Below are 17,649 nucleotides of genomic sequence, written 5' to 3'. Positions count from 1 at the left end.
GGGGCTTTCTGAAAATGTTGTCCAAAGTGGCTGAATTTGATCGTACCAATCTTGTTTAATGGTGCATTCAGAGAAAGCTGAGATTTTTGTAAATATTGGTGTGTGTAGTTGTAGGGCTGGAGAAAATCAAATATCACAATATTTTTGACCAAATACCTTGATATTGATACCGCAACGATATTGTAGTGTTGACTATTGGTGCTTTCACAAAATATTTACACAATGAGAGTTTTGATAAATAATCATCAGTAATGTGGATATAATGACTAATTGGATAAAGGCAAATAATAGAACAGTTACAACAGTCTGGTATGTTCAGAAAATGACATAACTTTACTGTAATGCAGCCTTTAAAACCAGGAAAAGACAACACTCATGCCATATCACGATATCCAAAATCTAAGACAATATCTAGTCTCATATCACGATATAATATCGATAAATTGCCTAGCTCTATGTGGTTGTCAACATTTTAAAGGTCCCATGGCATGAAAATGTCACTTTATGAGTTGTTTTTTTTTTTAACATTAATATGAGTTCCCCCAGCCTGCCTATGGTCCCCCAGTGGCTAGACATGGCGATAGGTGTAAACCGAGCCCTGGGTATCCTGCTCTGCCTTTAAATAAATGAAAGCTCAGATGGGCCGATCTGGAATCTTGCTCCTTATGACCTCATAAGGAGCAAGGTTACCTCCCCTTTCTCTGCTTTGCCCGCCCAGAGAATTTGGCCCACCCATGAGAGAGGGGCATCATGGCTTTCAAACCAGCAAAGTGGCAGTTGGTCAAGGCCACACACACACACACACACACACACACACACACACACACACACACACACACACACACACACACACACACACACACACACACACACCCTCTCTCCTCCTCCTCAATGGCTACAAACACAGAAATGGCACATACTAAGGAAAGCCCATTGTGGGACTGGCTTTAGTAGCTGTAATTTGGCACCAAGGCTGAATTTCAGGAAAGAGACTTCAGATACAGTATTAGGGGACCACTAAGGCCTATATAAAAGCATCCAAAGAGCACCATGTCATGGGACCTGGAAAAAGAGCTGATGCACTAAATGGTATATGGAAACGCCTTTGCCAAATAAGTTGCTTAGCGAACATTAGGGGTGGTACGGTTCACAAAACCCACAGTTCAGTTCGTATTACGGTTTTCGGTTCTGTGCGGTTCTTGTTATTTTTTCTTTTAATCTTTAACACTCCAGAATATACTTCAGCATATTGCTAAAATTAGCATATCGAATGCATGTTGCACAAAACATGCACACAGTGGCAGTTCTATATTGTGTTATTTCATCATTGGTAACATGAAATCCAAAATGTTCCCACACACCAGACTATAAACAACGCTGGCGCATCCTCCAGCTCTGGGCAGCCTCTCTCCCACTTGACATTTCTGCACGTGACGTGACCTGCAGCAGCAGTGGCACCCCACTCCACTTGAGGAGCGGTCGGCTCGGTGCCTCTCAAAATCTCACGAAAATCTTTTAAACTGACCTTTGTTGATCTGAAATTAAGACAGATACAGCAACTGCATGGCCTATTTCTCGCTTAAAATGTTTTCAGAAACACGTTTCGGTGAACTATTTTAGTACAATATGAGATCGTATTCTGAACGAGCCGCCATGACAGTCTGTTTTGAAATTAGGGACCAGCCAGACCCATGTGACGCAATCGTCCAATCAGCTGCCATGGGTTGCGTTTGTCACGCCCATCGCGCTCGTCATTTCCAGTAAGTGTTTTAACATAGGTGTCGAAAGTGGGCATTACGGCAGTAAGTGGTTAGTGCACATTAACAGTGTACTGACGAACCGTGCGGTACACACATGCTCCGAACCGAGACTAGCGAACCGAGCGGTTCGGGTGTTTTTTCATGAACCGTACCACCCCTAGCGAACATTTAACTAAACTCGCATGACTGATCAGCTGTTTCTGCTGCCGGCGTCTTCCTGGATAATTCAATAGCATATCGTCGCCTTCAGACAGTAGCCATTACTAACTCACATGAAAGGAAAATTAAAACTTGCTGAACCAGATTCCTAAAGACCCCTCCATTTTATCATTTAGATGGCCAAAGTGACTTGTTTTGTTTCCAGTTAGCAACCTCTCATTCTTCTACTCTGTTTACTGGTGGTTTACAGCCATGCGTAGCCTATAGTGCCAACTGTAGCGTTGAAACTATATGCTGTAGCCTAGTTTAGTCGCACCAAACCAGTTGATGGAAACACCTAATTTGCATTTCTTTTTGCAACATTTCAAAGGTTCGCTTAAAATTCGCTTGACCATCCCTCCATTCCCATTCTCCATTCCTTTCCACTAAGCAGTCCAGTTCAGTCCGAACAGTTGTTTTTGCGTCCATACTGAAAGTGTTGATGGACATTACAGAAAATTACAGGGGGTCATTTTACACTGAATGTGTGATAGATTCCCCTTAATCGACCAGCCTAATGGAGTCAAAACAAACATTTGAGTTTATTTTTAGATACTGACTTTGCTTAGAGAAAGCTTTCCTACGAGTTACTGACTTTGCTAGAAGAATAAGTTTGAATGCCTGCTCTTATTAAAAGGAGATTTTCCAAATTGGCACGGCTATCCTGAAACTCCCTGGACCTGAAAACTAAGGTCTTTGAATCCAGATGTAGGCTTAGGCATTTTTCCAGGAAGAAGTGCAGGCACAGCTGCTAACCCCAAAAGAGATCATTTTACACTACATTGTTACTTAACTTTAATGTGACTTTCTGCAATCCCAATACCCACAAGATTGTGACTCACCTAAGCAGCTGTAGTCGATCTAATGCCATTATTCCAGACTGAGCTGTGTTCACAGACCAGGTGCAGAAAGACTTCAGACCAGTGTTGTGGATGGCTGTTCCCTGTTTTAACTCTAAAATGAACACTCCATACTGAATTGTGTTTACAGTTTATTGGTCCCCACCAAATAGTGTAATATGACCAAGCTTCTCTTGTGGAGCTTGTCCAGATGGAGAATGAATAGCAAGGCACACCTCACATTTGTGCTCTTCTGCATACCACAAAAATAATGCACTTTTTCTTCATTTAATTTTGTTTCGTGTCACATCTGAAGTATTGAATTCTGTATTTGTTCATTTCAAACATTCATTTTATGCATTTTCTAAGTAAACTCAAAGAAACCACAAGAGTATTTCAGATTTTCTGAGCTGGTTGTTTGCGTACACTTAAAGTAAATCCAAATGTCAAAAATGGTCTTATTTCTTTGCCGAATGTTATCTTTTCTCATTTGTTTCAGAGTAAGAAGACTCATATACCGTACAGGGACAGCAAGCTGACGCGACTACTTAAAGACTCCTTGGGGGGCAACTGCAGGACAGTTATGATTGCCAATGTTAGCCCATCATCCAAGTCATATGATGACACCCACAACACACTGAAGTATGCCAACAGGGCCAAGGAGATTAAGTCCTCGGTTAGTATTAAATGTATCTTATTGTTTTCATTGTTAATGGTTCTATAACTGTTGTGTTTCTTTGGGCAATAGATGCAAGAATTCCTTTTAAATCATTACATTTTTCTCTGTACTCTTACCTATCAGCTGAAGAGCAATGTTGTAAGCCTGGACAGTCACATTGGCCAGTATGCAGTGATATGCGAGAAGCAACGGCAAGAGGTAAAATTATACAACAAACACTACCATGCTCATTTTTTCTTAAATCCAGAAGATCTCCATATATATTTTTTATTGAGACTTAAAATTTCTCATTTGAATATGAGTCATAATTACTGCTACTGTATTTCAATTTTCTTTTGTTTTTTACAGATTCTGCAGTTGAAGAACAAACTAAAAGAATATGAGGAGAAGAACAGGGTGCCTGGGGCTTCTAACATGATTACTTCCCAAAATCAAGCAGAGTTCAAAAGGTAAGCATGTACATAAATGATTCAGAGTGTAAGCTGAGACATATAAGTTTTTGTTTCTTTACATGTTAAACTAATTTATTGTAAACATTAGAGCTGCAAAAATGTATAGATTAGTTCCCCATAACAAATGACTCAAACAGATGATTAAATTAGTTGGCGATTAATTTAATAATCTGTTTGAGTCATTTGTTATGGGGGAAAGAAATCCAAATTCTCTGATTTCAGCTGTAAATATTTTCTAGTTTTTTACTCCTATGACAGTAAACTAAACTGGGGGTGTCCTTTGGTAAATTGATTGGATGGTCTCACTATTCCACTTCTGCCTGGCTGTTCAAAGCCCCGCAGCTCAAGTGAAAAAAGACCTGGCGCATATCTTTAACGGAGCGTAGAGCTACTTCACACGCCATGACGCAGCTAGCGGAATATCAATCATTGACTTAAATGGCCGCAATTGCTCACGGGGATTGCGGCACCTCCGGAACGCGCCCGGTGGAAAATAGAGAGAGCTGCCATACCCTCTAACATTCCAACGCCGGGTTTTACAGGCAGCTTTTTACAATTGCAGCTCCGCTACTCCTCTGCAAAAGTGAACTCAGAGTCAACTTTGGGGCAGGGGATCTTCTATGCTAATTTAAAGGTCAAAACCAGATGTGTTATAATACCAACCATGTCAGACTTAGCCTGTCAAGCTAGACCCACATCAAGATGTTGGGTCTGGGAACTCACCATTGACAGGGCTCAATCTGAAGGGCGGGATAAACTGTTCAAATTCCCTCTGCACGCAATAGGATAGCGCTACAACCAGGCAGAGCAACGAAGAAGGTAGCGAAGATAGTTGATAGATTAAACTTCTGCCGTATCCGGTCGGCAAAACTCCGAACACATCTTGCTTTTTTAAGAATGATTTCTGTGCCGTTCTTTTCTCAAAGAAAAGCATAACTCCAAGTCTTCCAGAAGACCGCCCTTCCCAGCAGCCATAAGCCTGCCCACTGACTCTATACACGATTTGATTGGCCTGACCAGAGTTTGGTTTTCCCAGCTCGCAAGCCAACGGAGAGTGCCTAGACCCCCCTGGCTGCGAATAAAATTTGCTGCCACTAGGGTGAGTCTAGATTTCTAGGCTAGGTCAGACTGGCTGCTGCTCTTCACCTGTGACCAATATCCCAAGACGTTTTTTACCTCAATGAGAAGTTTCGTCACATTTTCGTGAGACGAGATATCATCACACCTCAACCACTTATGCTAAATTGCTGATAAAAGGTCATTTGCCATACCCTTTCTTGATCAGCTCACAACACGCCTCACTTTTTAAAAACTTTTTAAACCACTTGTTTTGTTTACTCCTATGAAACGCTTTCCTGTGTAATGGGCACTTGAACCTCCTGGAAAACTGTTACTTCCTGGAAAACTTATAACAGTCTAATGTCCCACTGTAAAATTGTCTTTCAAAAGGAACTAGTACTAATACTGTTTCATGGAGAGACATTCAGAGAAAGAAAATATTTGTGTGTGTGTGTGTGTGTGTGTGTGTGTGTGTGTGTGTGTGTGTGTGTGTGTGTGTGTGTGTGTGTGTGTGTGTGTGTGTGTGTGTGTGTGTGTGTGTGTTATTGTTTTGGAATTAAAACTGCAATATTGTGCCAGCACCTAAGTAAGAATTTTAGCTCTGCAGCATACCAATATTTCAATACTGAAAAAACTCTGTAATCTCTTTAATTTAAGGTAAAAGCATTATTGTAGTTTTAAAACTCCTTTTTGTTATCCTGTAAAGTGCTGCTATGTCAATGCTTACATGTTATTTGTCTTTAATTGTTACAGGATGACAAATTCAAAAACATTACATAGGACTGAGTACTGCTGGTTTTCAATCTAGTCAGGGACAATTTAACTTTTTGGATTAAAAAACAGGTGTGCTTCGAGGCCCAAAAAAAAAAGCAACTCTGGAATGCTGGTCTTTACACTTTCGTGTTTTTTAAGTACCTGCCACAAATATACAGTATCTACCTCGGTGTATAAAAGTATACTAGTGTTTGATATAACTGCTATAATCATCATTTGTTTAACTTTCTTTTCTATCTTTTTTTTTTATTATTTAATTTTATATATATAAATCAGATTAACCACATCCCATCTAGTCATCTTTAAGGCATACAGTGGCATCTGTCGGGGTATTTGGGTTGGGGGCGGGGGACAAGGAAAAGCTGAATGAGTCTCACTCCCACACATTTCATTCACTGGCATCAGAATTCACAACTCGCACAGTGAGAGGCTCTGAATAGAGGCTGCACGCTTCTCACGCTATTAAAAATTCAGCAGTCTAGCAAGGCCACGATGTCTCCTACGTCACTGGAGTTACATTGAAGAGTGCAGTCACATTTCAGTGACAGCTCTCCAGTCTTATTTACCTGCATGCTTCTCCTGTCTCTTCTCCTGCTTTAACTCAACCAGACAGCCACTTCAACATCACCTCAACTCTGTTCCAGGAATACATATATACATCATATAACTAAGAATATCTTTGTGGCTCAGTCCGAACAGAACTGGCATCTTGTGAAAGCTCTAGATTATATGAAAAGGTTGATGTAATTGATTTATTAAGTATATAATAACTCAAGCCTTAACACATTGTTAATTATTTGTGGGGAATAGCAAACATTTGATGTAAAAAATATTGATGTATTTTTACATTATCTTTATTGGCTGTATTTGTGTATTTGAACTTGGTTCAATGTGTTGATAAAACTATTAATTATCTCATAGCTTTAGTAGGATAAATTAATGCACGAACAAGTGGTTTGTAAGAGCTCCTGGCACAGCAATTCATATAAATTTGCTCCTTAGGCCGGCTTCACACTGGGTGCGTGGCATGAGCGTATCAGCTGCGTGGCGTGTCCGTTTTTATTTTGGCTCCCATGTTAACACATTAGAGTTTGCACACTGCCTGCGTGACACGCACGTCTCAGGCGCATCTCAAGCCGTTCCGAAAACGCGTGCATGCTAGAAATAGAACGCTACGCATCTGACACGCAACAGAAACGGTACGCTCACGCCACGCAGCCAGTGTGTGGCCGGCCTTACGTGTGGCTTGAATCTCTGTGATGATAGTGATGTTTTATTGGAGTGTATTATACTGAGAGGTGTTTCTAATAATCTGTCCATTGTATGTGAATCAGTAGACAAGATAAAACACTTCAGTATAATACAGTCCAAAACAACCCCACTAGAGCCTCAAAAATTTAGTTGAATAAATGCCTCTCTGACAGTACCAGCTAAAAGTGAGCCTTACAGCTGCACAAAGACACAGCTTATTAAGGCTATTATAAGGTAACCAATTCCATTAGACTACACGTGTGCTTATTTATCTACTTTCACAGGCCAATTCATAATTGATGTGATTTACAAGTGTGTTTACTTTATTGTAGTGTGACCCTTTTGTTGTTGTATTTGAATCACAGATTGTTCCTTTAATTAACCTGCTCTCTTGTTTTAATGAAATAAAATGAGATGGCCAACTTGCTTTTAGACCATTTTTATAAAGTTTGACATTCATTGACATTCATTCAAATTACCTAAAGAGCCCTTTTAATGCAAAGCTTGTAACATTTGATCATCACTCTTTTCTCTCTCTAGGGTGTCTGAAGCTCTGCAGCAAATCTTCTCAGACCGTGCCCAAATCAGGAAGGAACAGCTGGATCTGGAGAGACAACTGAAGGAGAATGAGCTGCGCCAGCGGTACAGTGAGGACGACAACCTGCAGGTCCAATATTTCTGTGCCAAAGAAAAGACTGAGAAGGTATCTGATGCTTACGCTGCTATCCACAGATTCCATCATCCCCTACAGAAAAACAGCTGCTGAGTCATCATTTCACTTCTCTGTTCTCTATAGTTGTCTTGGCCTCTCATTTACGCCACTACAGGACAGGGTCACTGTTCCCATCTCCTGGCTCCTCTCTGCCTTTTGAGTCCTATTGTTAGTCCCAGCTGTAAATGCCATATAAAAAGTGAAATTTCCAGACATTTTGGTACCAAACTTTGTAGAATGGTTCACTGTCATCCAAAACAAACTAAACTGTGGGAACAAATTGCCTAAAAGTGGTGCTACACCGTCTGTTTAAAACTTTGATGAAAAAATAAAAATGTGTTAGATTAACCTCTCCAACCTCTTAATATTTTAGAATTATCTGAATTAAAGACCACATACACAGTTAATAGTGTGTCATACTAATACTTGCACAAACAATGGGCGATTCGTAATATGACTTAAATGACGTTTGTTTTTGTCGCTTTTGATAGGCCACGTGTAAGCACGAGCGGAAGATTGCCGCCTTACGCACTCAACAGCAACATATTCGCAAACGTTTAAAGGAGGCAGAAACACGTTTCCTGGACAATGACGGCTGGCTTCATCGTGCTGAGAATGATATTAAGCTGCTGAAGTCGAGTGATCAGACCTCAGAGGTAAGTAGAACTAATTGGCCCATTTACTGGTGCTTAAAAACAGTGTTGAGTGCAGAGTGATTGAAGGGCAAATTTGTGTTTTTGTTGTGACTTACAAATTCTGTAAATTGATTAGTATATATACTTATATACCAATAGTGAGTAAAACTAGAAACTAAATAACATTGTGGACTGGATGAAATAGTTTGAGTCATTGTAAAAACACAAATGAGCCTGATTAGATATAGTGAAAAACTTCCCAATGTGGGTTACATCCTTCAAAACTAATCGCTTGGTGTTTTTTGTTTGTTTATTTTGGAAGGTAGGCTGTGTCTCTACTGGTGTCGTGACTGTCTTTGTTTTCTTCCCATCTGTTCTCCAGTAATTAGAACCGTGCTCATTTTATTTCTCCAGCTCACTCGTGGATCACTGAAGAGAATAAATCAATACCCTTTACTCATCCCTCACACAGCAGCCAGTTACCTAAAACCATGCCCATGTTATTTTTTTTCTTCTTTATCCTTTTTTCCAGGAACTGACCCAGAACCATGACGCACCCACCGGTCAAATGTTCTCTCTGCTGTTGATTCGTAGTTTCTTTACGTCAGAGTCCTTTTCTTTTTTCTTCCTCTCCCTTACCCTGAGTAGACCGCTTTTCTGTTGAAACATGGACGAAAACAGAACTTTGCATCTTCTCTCTAATGTCTTGACCCCCCCAACTGCTTTTTGTTTCTTTTAATTCTGCCCACCCGAGTGGTAAATCAATATGCTATTATGTTAGAATGGCTATTGCCTTATCATTTCTGCTCTCTGAACTCACTTCTCCCTTTTGTTAAGGTGTTAAATAAGGACCTACATTGTCACAGACTGGAGCTACAGGTTAATGATCTCAAACAACACATCAAGCAGATGGTCGAGCTCACTGCACTGCAGGATCGGGAGAACAGGCGTATGCAGAAGTAGGTTGACGATACCTAGAACCAATTCTTATTGAATTAACTATTACTCAGTGCAGCTGAAGAAATTGCTTTCCACCTCACTATCTCAGATTTTTCCTGGAAGAAATGTCTCAGTAATATTTTTCCATTGCATTTCAGAATGGTGAACCTCTTGCTGCCAACTTATAGCCGGCACTACTCTGCGTTGCAGGCGGCTGGGCAGGTCACAGCTGCAGATGAGATGGAGAACTATGAACTAGAGCACCTTGTGTTGAGGGAGAGAGGCGTGGTCTGGGCAGACCAGGAAGGGTTGGGGCAACAGCTGAAAGGTGAAGGGATCGGAAAGGAGTCACAGGAGACAAATGAGGTGGGCCGCAGCGAGTTGGCACCTATCTTGTCTTTCTCACATCTGCTATACCACCAGAGTAGCCCCTGCAGTAAGTCATCATACTTTTATCATCCTAGTAGGGTCAATTATAAGTATTTACTAATAAATGTAAATTTTCTTTTTTATTAAACAATGATTTGTTTAGTCTAGAAAATATTTTATAAAAGTGAAAAATGCCCATTAAATCACACGAAGTGATTTCTTGAAATTGCCTGAAAGTATTGAATAAATAATAATTTTATTTATTAAGAGAAAAGCAGGAGCTTACATTTGAGAAACTAGAACCAGTGAATGTTTGGCATTTTTCCTACATAAATTAATTAAAAGAATAGAATTGTCTGTTAATTCTCTCTCGATCAATTAATCCACAAATTATTTCAGTGTTACAGTGTACAACCATGTAGCCTGTAGGGTTGGGCACCTTTCGAATCTGAACCAATATCAGTACCAGTACCTGAAATTCGGTTCCTGGTACCCAACGGTACTTTTTTCAGTACTTTCCCTCTGTAATTACAAAAAAATAATTCCAAACCTATTTATCCTATTTACTTACAACATTGTTATTTATTTAGAATATTTTACATGGACAGAAATTAAATAAAAATAAAAGCCCTCCCAAACCCCTCCCTATAACCTATTAAGTTATAATAATATAAAACTTTTATTCTTGTATTTGTATATTATTTTTTATTGTTTTATTTTCCTCATGACCGTTTTTAATTGCTCTTTAAAGTTTCACGTAAAGCACTTTGAATTGCCTTGTTGCTGAAAGGTAGCCTGACGTGGTCATACTCAGATTCTAACTTCCCGACCTCAAATTTTGTGGGCGGGGCTAAGTTCGGCTGGCATCCATGCTAGCTGAAAGGTGCTGTAGAAATAAAGTTGCCTTGCAAACTCAGCCTGTCAGTCAGTCCCCAGGGCATATAAACCACTGTTGTGCCTGCTTGTCTCACAGGAAGTGTAACGTCAACAGCACCATGACGTTATCGGCATTGCCGTAACTTCATCAAAACTGGTGTGTGTGTGTGTGTGTGTGTGTGTGTGTGTGTGTGTGTGTGTGTGTGTGTGTGTGTGTGTGTGTGTGTGTGTGTGTGTGTGTGTGTGTGTGTGTGTGTGTGTGTGTGTGTGTGTGTGTGTGTGTGTGTGTGTGTGTTACACCTGCATCCAGCTCAGAACGGTTAACTTTACCCCGATGAGCGCTACTTTCCGGCAAAAGCCAGGTTGCCCCAGCAAGTGAGCTATCCATGGAGCTAAGTAATGCTCTGTTTGCACTGTTGCCAATAGCACTGACCGCAATCCCCGTTTCCTCCATCTTCTCTCTCCCTTTTTGATCCATTGATCAGAGTTTTGAGCTCCGTATAAGCAAAAATATTGATTTAAAAATAATTTTATTAATTAAAAAATTGTCCTCCAAAGTCTATGATCAAAATTCTGTCAATAGCAACGGTCTGTTATACATAGCAACTGTTTTAAAGGGGTGATAGAATGCAAAACTGATTTCACCCTGTCATAGTTGAATAACGACAGTTCGGTGGGTAAATAGGACATACATAGAAGCTCAAAGTCCCACTGACACCCCTTTACTATGAAAATTTCATATTTTTAAACTGCCGCTGAAAACGGGCGAATCTCAACAAAGCTGGAAGTTGACGTCAACCTCCCAAAAACCGGAACCTTTGTCAGCCCATGGGTGTATTAAGAGAACGGTCACGCCCCAACATTTGCCTTCCTTCACAGACCCCGGCCTGCTATGAGGTACTTGGAGCTCCGTCACGACTGGCAGCCCACAGCACTCCATACCCGCGCAAAGTCACCGTCTCTTGGGGTAATGGACAACTAAATGCCCCTGCTCTGACAGAGCTACAGGGCCTGAAACTCCCCTCTTCCTGCTAGCTAAATGCCCGGTGTATGTGAGTGAGAGCGCGGTCAGCGAGCTTGTTACACCAGCAATCTCTTACCACCGGTTTCAGTTAATCTTTTAATGTGTGTAATTATAATGTGTTGAGTTATTTAAACAAAGGATTGGGGAAATACACGCCTCTTGTCCACGAGTCTCATTGAGAGAGCCTGCGGCTGGATGGAGCTAGCTAGCCTCCTCTTAGAATTCCTCTGGAATTCACAAAAATTCATTAACTTGAAATCGGACACCGTTGTTAGCTTTATAAGACATTTACTTAGATGTTGTATAAGGGGCGTGACGAAATTCAAACTGTAAATATACTCGGAATTACGCCGAAAATGAAGTTAACTATCCGTGATTTGTAGCTAGCTACACACAGCTAGGCTTGAAGGGACAGTCGCAGCTAACGAAACACCTAGCTAGTCTTCACAAATATTCATTAACTTGAAATCGGACACCGTTGTTAGCTTAATAAAACATTTAGTTAGATGTTGTATAAGTGGCGTGACTAAATTCAAACTGTAAATCTACTCGAATTACGACCAAAAATTAAGCTAACTAGCCGCAATCTTGTACACATAGGATTGTAGGGACAGTCGCAGTTAACAAAACCCTTACAGCTCACAAATATTGATTAACTTGAAATCGGACACCGTTGTTAGCTTTATAAGACATTTAGTTAGATGTGTAAGTGGCGTGACTAAATTCGAACTGTAAATCTACTCGAATTACGACCAAAAATAAAGCTAACTATCCATGATTTGTAGCTACACATAGATAGGATTGAAGTGACAGTCGCAGCTAACGAAACACCTAGCTAAACTAAAAAAATCAGACACCGTTGTTAGCTTTATAAGACATTTAGATGTTGTATAGCTAAGTGGCGTGACATTGTGTGTAACATGTGGTAAGAGATTGCTGGTGTAACAAGCGCGCTGACCGCGCTCTCACTCTCAAACAACGGGCCATTTAGCTAGCAGGAAGATGGGAGTTGCAGGCCCCTGGAGCTCTGTCAGGGCTGCCAGCCTAACTGAGCTCGCAGCAGGCCGGGGTCTGTAAAGGAAGGCAGGCCGGGCGGCGAGGCAGCAGCACCGCCGCTGAAGTCCGACACTTACCATAAATGTTACCATATTTGCAATTAGCCATCAATTTTGGTAAAACGGCCCATATTTGAGCTTTATATAGTTGATTTCTCGCATTAAAAAAGTCTCAGAAGTGAATTTGGTAATGAAACATTGCAGTGTCTGCAATATGAGATTCTGTCGCATCTCTAATGTCTGCGTATGGCAATTCGCTCAACCAATCATCGCGCAGCTCATCTAAATATTCACGAGCATACCATATTTAGAAGAAAAGCTCTTGTTACAAATAGGGCCAAAACACAGGGATGCATAAGGGCCAATAAAATATCAACCATCAACCATTTTCAGCCCAACCAATATTACATACCCAATTAAGAGACCATAAGGAACAGTGTGAAATACTCTATATAATCATTCTATCACCCCTTTAAAGGAATAGCTGACCGCACAATACCCTGATTGACCACCTTTTGTTAAAATAATAATTACTGCTAACATGCTCCTTTTACAATATACTGTTTTATTCAGAATATTACGGTATTTAAATGACAAGATAGACGACATTAGGTCATTCATAGGTCAGGTCAGGTCAGGGGGCGAGAATTTGAAAACCGCTGTATACTTATATTAGTTTCAGCCTCCTGTGGATCATTGATGAAAGATTATTAAGATGTTTGTTTAAGACGCAAAACACTCCACGTTGACTTGGTCTTTGTGCAGTTCATTATAAATGCCAATTGTTTCTCATGACTTCACGCCTGAGCCACAGTGCACTGTGCATCATGCGCAGGCTTTTGTGTGAGATTTGATTTTCTTGAACATTGTACAATAGCCAGATTGACTTGATCGAATCACAATTTGTTTAGCTGGTTGAATGTCTGGTACAGTCTGCACAATAATAACTCCTTGAATCGTAGCTCTTTTTAATATGTTAAAGTTTCACCTTGGTACATTTTTATGTCCAAAAGCAACGTTGCCTTAATATTTTCAGTGCATACTTTTGACCGACTTTCAAACTCCAATCTAATAAGTACAAGTAAGCTAGTATAAAAGAAAACCACAAAAACCTGCAAACCTTTTCAAGCTTTTTGTGTTGTCGTAATTGTGATGATGTGTTGATGTTGCTTCTCCTTGAATCTCTTTATCATTTTTAATTATCAGGTGCAGAGGGGCGCACAAAAAGAACATCACTGTGCAATGCTGCTCCATCACCAAAAGGTAAATCTACTCCTCTCCCCAGTCATGCAACATGTAGTCATTAATCTAAATCCCCTGCATGCCTGTTAATCCCCCCCTCCCCCTCAATCATTCACTTCTCTCCTTGTCACCTCTCACTCAATCCATCACACTTGCCCAAACACACTTTAAGATATCATGCTATGTTTTATTAAAGCAGAAAACACACGCGTCATAAAGTTGTTTTTAATGTGCCATATAAATGTTCAATTGTTTTGCGTACGGCGAAATTTCCACTTTGCGGTGGGACTTTTTATTTGTCGAACATTTCTTTAGCAGTTGAAGTAAAAGGACTTGTTCAGAGTAGTAAAATAAACAATAAAAGTCAGGCATGTAATATAATTTGATTTATGCTTGTGCTGCAGACATTCTGCCCTGGCCAAAACATGAATAATGAAATGATGTGAATACTCACAACCAGTTTTATAGAGGGAAAACTGTACACATGGAACCTTTGGGGAAATGTAACACAAAAACCTTTGTGAAATATTGCAGTTCAAATTGGCTGTAATGATATTTACTGCAGGTGGTCTACATTTCATTGAAACATATTGTGGGAAATTTAACTTTTGAAATAAATACTGCTGCCAGATGACCAGTGTTCCTTGAATGTGAATGAAACATGAATGCACAAGGGAGTTTGTCACTACTGCTATTCAATTTCCCTGCAACTTAATATAAGTCCTGTCTGACCCTTCTTTCTACATGTCATACCAGTTGTTTTAATGTTCCTTTCCCATTTGGTCATAAATTAATTTTTCTTTGCCAAAACATCTTTGGTAGTCTTTCCAAGTGTCGACACCTCCACTCACTCTAATTGTATTACTATGGTGAGCTATTATATTTTAGCAAGAAACCTTAAATGGCCAAACTCTAACTTAATTCCGCATTTGACACACCCACAGTGAAACTTTGGGTGGATTTGGTATTTGAGAAACACTTTCTTACCTTCTAAAATACTAGAATCATACTTAATAAATCTAGTAAGTAAGTAATTTAATCAAGAGCATACAAACAATATAGCTAAGAGTTTTAGATGCATAATGTACCTTCAACAATGGTGGATACAGCTGTACAGTATTATAGCTAAATGTACCAGACATGAAAATACTTTGACATTATGTCAATAATATCGGCATGCATAAATCACCTTAATAAAGCACCTTATGAAATAATTAACTGTCTAGACATGCATTCCATTTTAACACAACATACATGCAAGCCTTTTAGAGGCTTAACAATAGCTTTATATTAGTGAATTATCATATAGTACGATCAGTGTTATTTATTCAAATATGTGTATTTGCATCACTTTGTTCCCATTATTTGAGTCATGTACCCACAGTTTCATCTTTCTAATAAAATCATAACTGTGCATCCTCCTCAATTATGCATTCACTTGTTCACACTTGCATCTTTGAAAAGCACCATGTCCATCTTAATTTCAGAGCTACCATTCATACATGCATGCAGTATACACACAATAAGTTCAACTTTATACATGTGCAGCATTATCAGCTATGTTAAATGGCCGGTCGATTACTGACAAATTCTAAATAATATACAGTTGAAATAACAGATATTTTAATAAAAAAGGTGTTTATTTAGCATTCAGACAAACTGCTCTGAAATTATCCTGATGCTTTTTGGCAGTCCCTTACTGCTTCCTTAGCTCTTAATGGTAGTCACTGCAGCATGTTATGAGAAATAGCTCCACCCTGCAACTTGCAAAGCCAATCAAATTGAATCGGTTTTGGAGAGTGTTAGGGTTTTGAAAGAGCATTAACTCTTTGTGGGCTGCTTAATAATAGCAAATCACACAAAAGTGATCTATTTGAAGGAACACAATTTAGTGTTGATTTAAGGCATGTCCAGACATGCATTTATTAATAGCTTCAGGATTTTTCATTCAGCTACCTCCCACTGACCCGTTTATGCTGTTCTTTTTATATTTCCAGTCGATTCTCTACCTCTCACTTATCTCTTATCTATTTTTTACTCCTTAGATTTTTGCTGTCCCTTTTGCTTCAAACGTCTGTTAGTCTGGCTTTTTCCTCTATTCTACCTCTCTTTCCCTCCTACCGTCAAATGTTTTCTCTGTCTGTCTAGCATCTAACCCTCCCAATCCCTCTTGAGCTTCATTCATGAAAATGCAGATCCACAGCAGGGCAGGAAAAAACGTCAACAGACGTAAACTCTCCTGCTCCACCAACCAGAAAAGGCGCGCTATAAAAAACAGAAAGCAGCAACCAGGCGACCCTAATTCAGTGCAGCTTCCACCAGAAATAGCAACTCATGCATGTATTAATCCCCTACAAGCCAAAAATATGTGATTGAAGGAACTCTGCTGCCATTTATTGCTAGGGACAACTCCTCTGCCACAGAAAAGGGCTATTTATCATCGTCTCCTCACTCGGTGTGCTGTCTGAGGTCTGACTCACATTTTCTAAATATTGCATTTTGGTATTTAAGGCAATGTCTAAATCCTTCACCTTTGCATTTACTTCCTTCATGTGCTGGCATTTTTCCTTTAGGCCTGTCCCTAACCCCACCACACTCCTGCAGGAAATGCCATGAGTGTAATGGTATTCATAATGTGATGCAGACAGGGTGATTTAACCTCATTCTGCTCTGCAACCTGTACAAGTTTTTGTTGCTGTCATTTTTAAATGAAGCTAGACAATGTGGCAAAAGATTAGTTGTATAAGGTTCAACCTCCAAAGCCGTACAGGACCCTCCCTCTTCAGAGTGTACACCACATCCATGGCGGTCACCACCTTCCTTTTGGCGTGCTCGGTGTTAGGTGGCAGTATCGTGGATCACGTTGTTCAGGAACACCTTCAGCAAGCTAGTCTGCGGATAGACATTACTAGCTAATGGTAGGCTAGCGTTATCTAGAGTCACCCACTGGGCTGTTTAAAAATTGCATCACGGTTCCTTTTTTATCTCCACCGATTTGTAATCCTTACACATTTAAATAGATTTTTAACCGATTCACGATGCATCGTTACATCCCTAATGAACAACACACAAATCAGATTTTGATTCAAATATTGCTGAAGCCTGATTGGTGCATGAAAGTATGTGACCTCACCCGCCCACTTCAAACCAGCGAGGAAAGCACAGAAAAAAGATACAACATTCCAGTGATGGAGTACTCGAGTTACTATTCTCGGGACTCGTGACTCGACTTGGACTCGTGCACTGATGACTTGGACTTCGACTCGGACTGGAGGATTTCTGAAATCGGACTTGAGCATTCATGACTCAGATTACTCGGAAGTTGGATGAAGTTTCTGACTACTGCTTAAACAACTGGTATCTACCGAACCAAATAGCAACGCGGATTTAGGTGCCACTTAAATGCCTGTGCTGCTCTCTGGTGCGCCTAAACCGACATTAGAGAACACAGAAGCATCGCTGCATGTGACGCTAATTAATACTTACTTACTACCATTAGCTAGTAGCTGCACACGGTTAAGATGCTGACAGCTAAACGGTGAAAAGTTTGGTTGTATTGCTGTATAACGCAGACGTACAACAATTTGCAGCTAAAAACACAATGCAGTTGCACTATGGGCACTGCAATTATCAGAAAAGCAAAACCCACGGGACTTTATCCCGGAACTGAGTTCACACAGCATTCCGGGATAGTAGAAAAACGTGCTCTGGTTTATTGGAATTTCTTTAAACCAATCACAATAGTCTTGGGTAGCGCTTAGCAACTATGCCTCGGCAAAATAGCT

General features: G+C 40.1%; 1 protein-coding gene across 2 annotated transcripts in view; it reads left to right on the top strand.

The window, feature by feature from the left end:
- The window catches only part of kif18a (kinesin family member 18A), a 36,518-nt gene that overhangs the window by 8,638 nt on the left and 10,231 nt on the right, over nt 1-17,649 (top strand). For both annotated transcript variants that reach the window (XM_028573053.1, XM_028573046.1), the window contains exons 7-14: nt 3,297-3,473; nt 3,600-3,674; nt 3,825-3,925; nt 7,553-7,715; nt 8,216-8,380; nt 9,197-9,318; nt 9,457-9,734; nt 13,829-13,885. In XM_028573053.1, the coding sequence (XP_028428854.1) occupies nt 3,297-3,473; nt 3,600-3,674; nt 3,825-3,925; nt 7,553-7,715; nt 8,216-8,380; nt 9,197-9,318; nt 9,457-9,734; nt 13,829-13,885 (1,138 nt within the window). The remainder of the gene's footprint in view (nt 1-3,296; nt 3,474-3,599; nt 3,675-3,824; nt 3,926-7,552; nt 7,716-8,215; nt 8,381-9,196; nt 9,319-9,456; nt 9,735-13,828; nt 13,886-17,649) is intronic.

This window comes from Perca flavescens, chromosome 1, assembly GCF_004354835.1.
Source record: "Perca flavescens isolate YP-PL-M2 chromosome 1, PFLA_1.0, whole genome shotgun sequence".
Classification (NCBI taxonomy): domain Eukaryota; kingdom Metazoa; phylum Chordata; class Actinopteri; order Perciformes; family Percidae; genus Perca; species Perca flavescens.
Note: the sequence above shows the minus strand (reverse complement) of the source record. Positions and strands in the feature narration are given on the sequence as shown.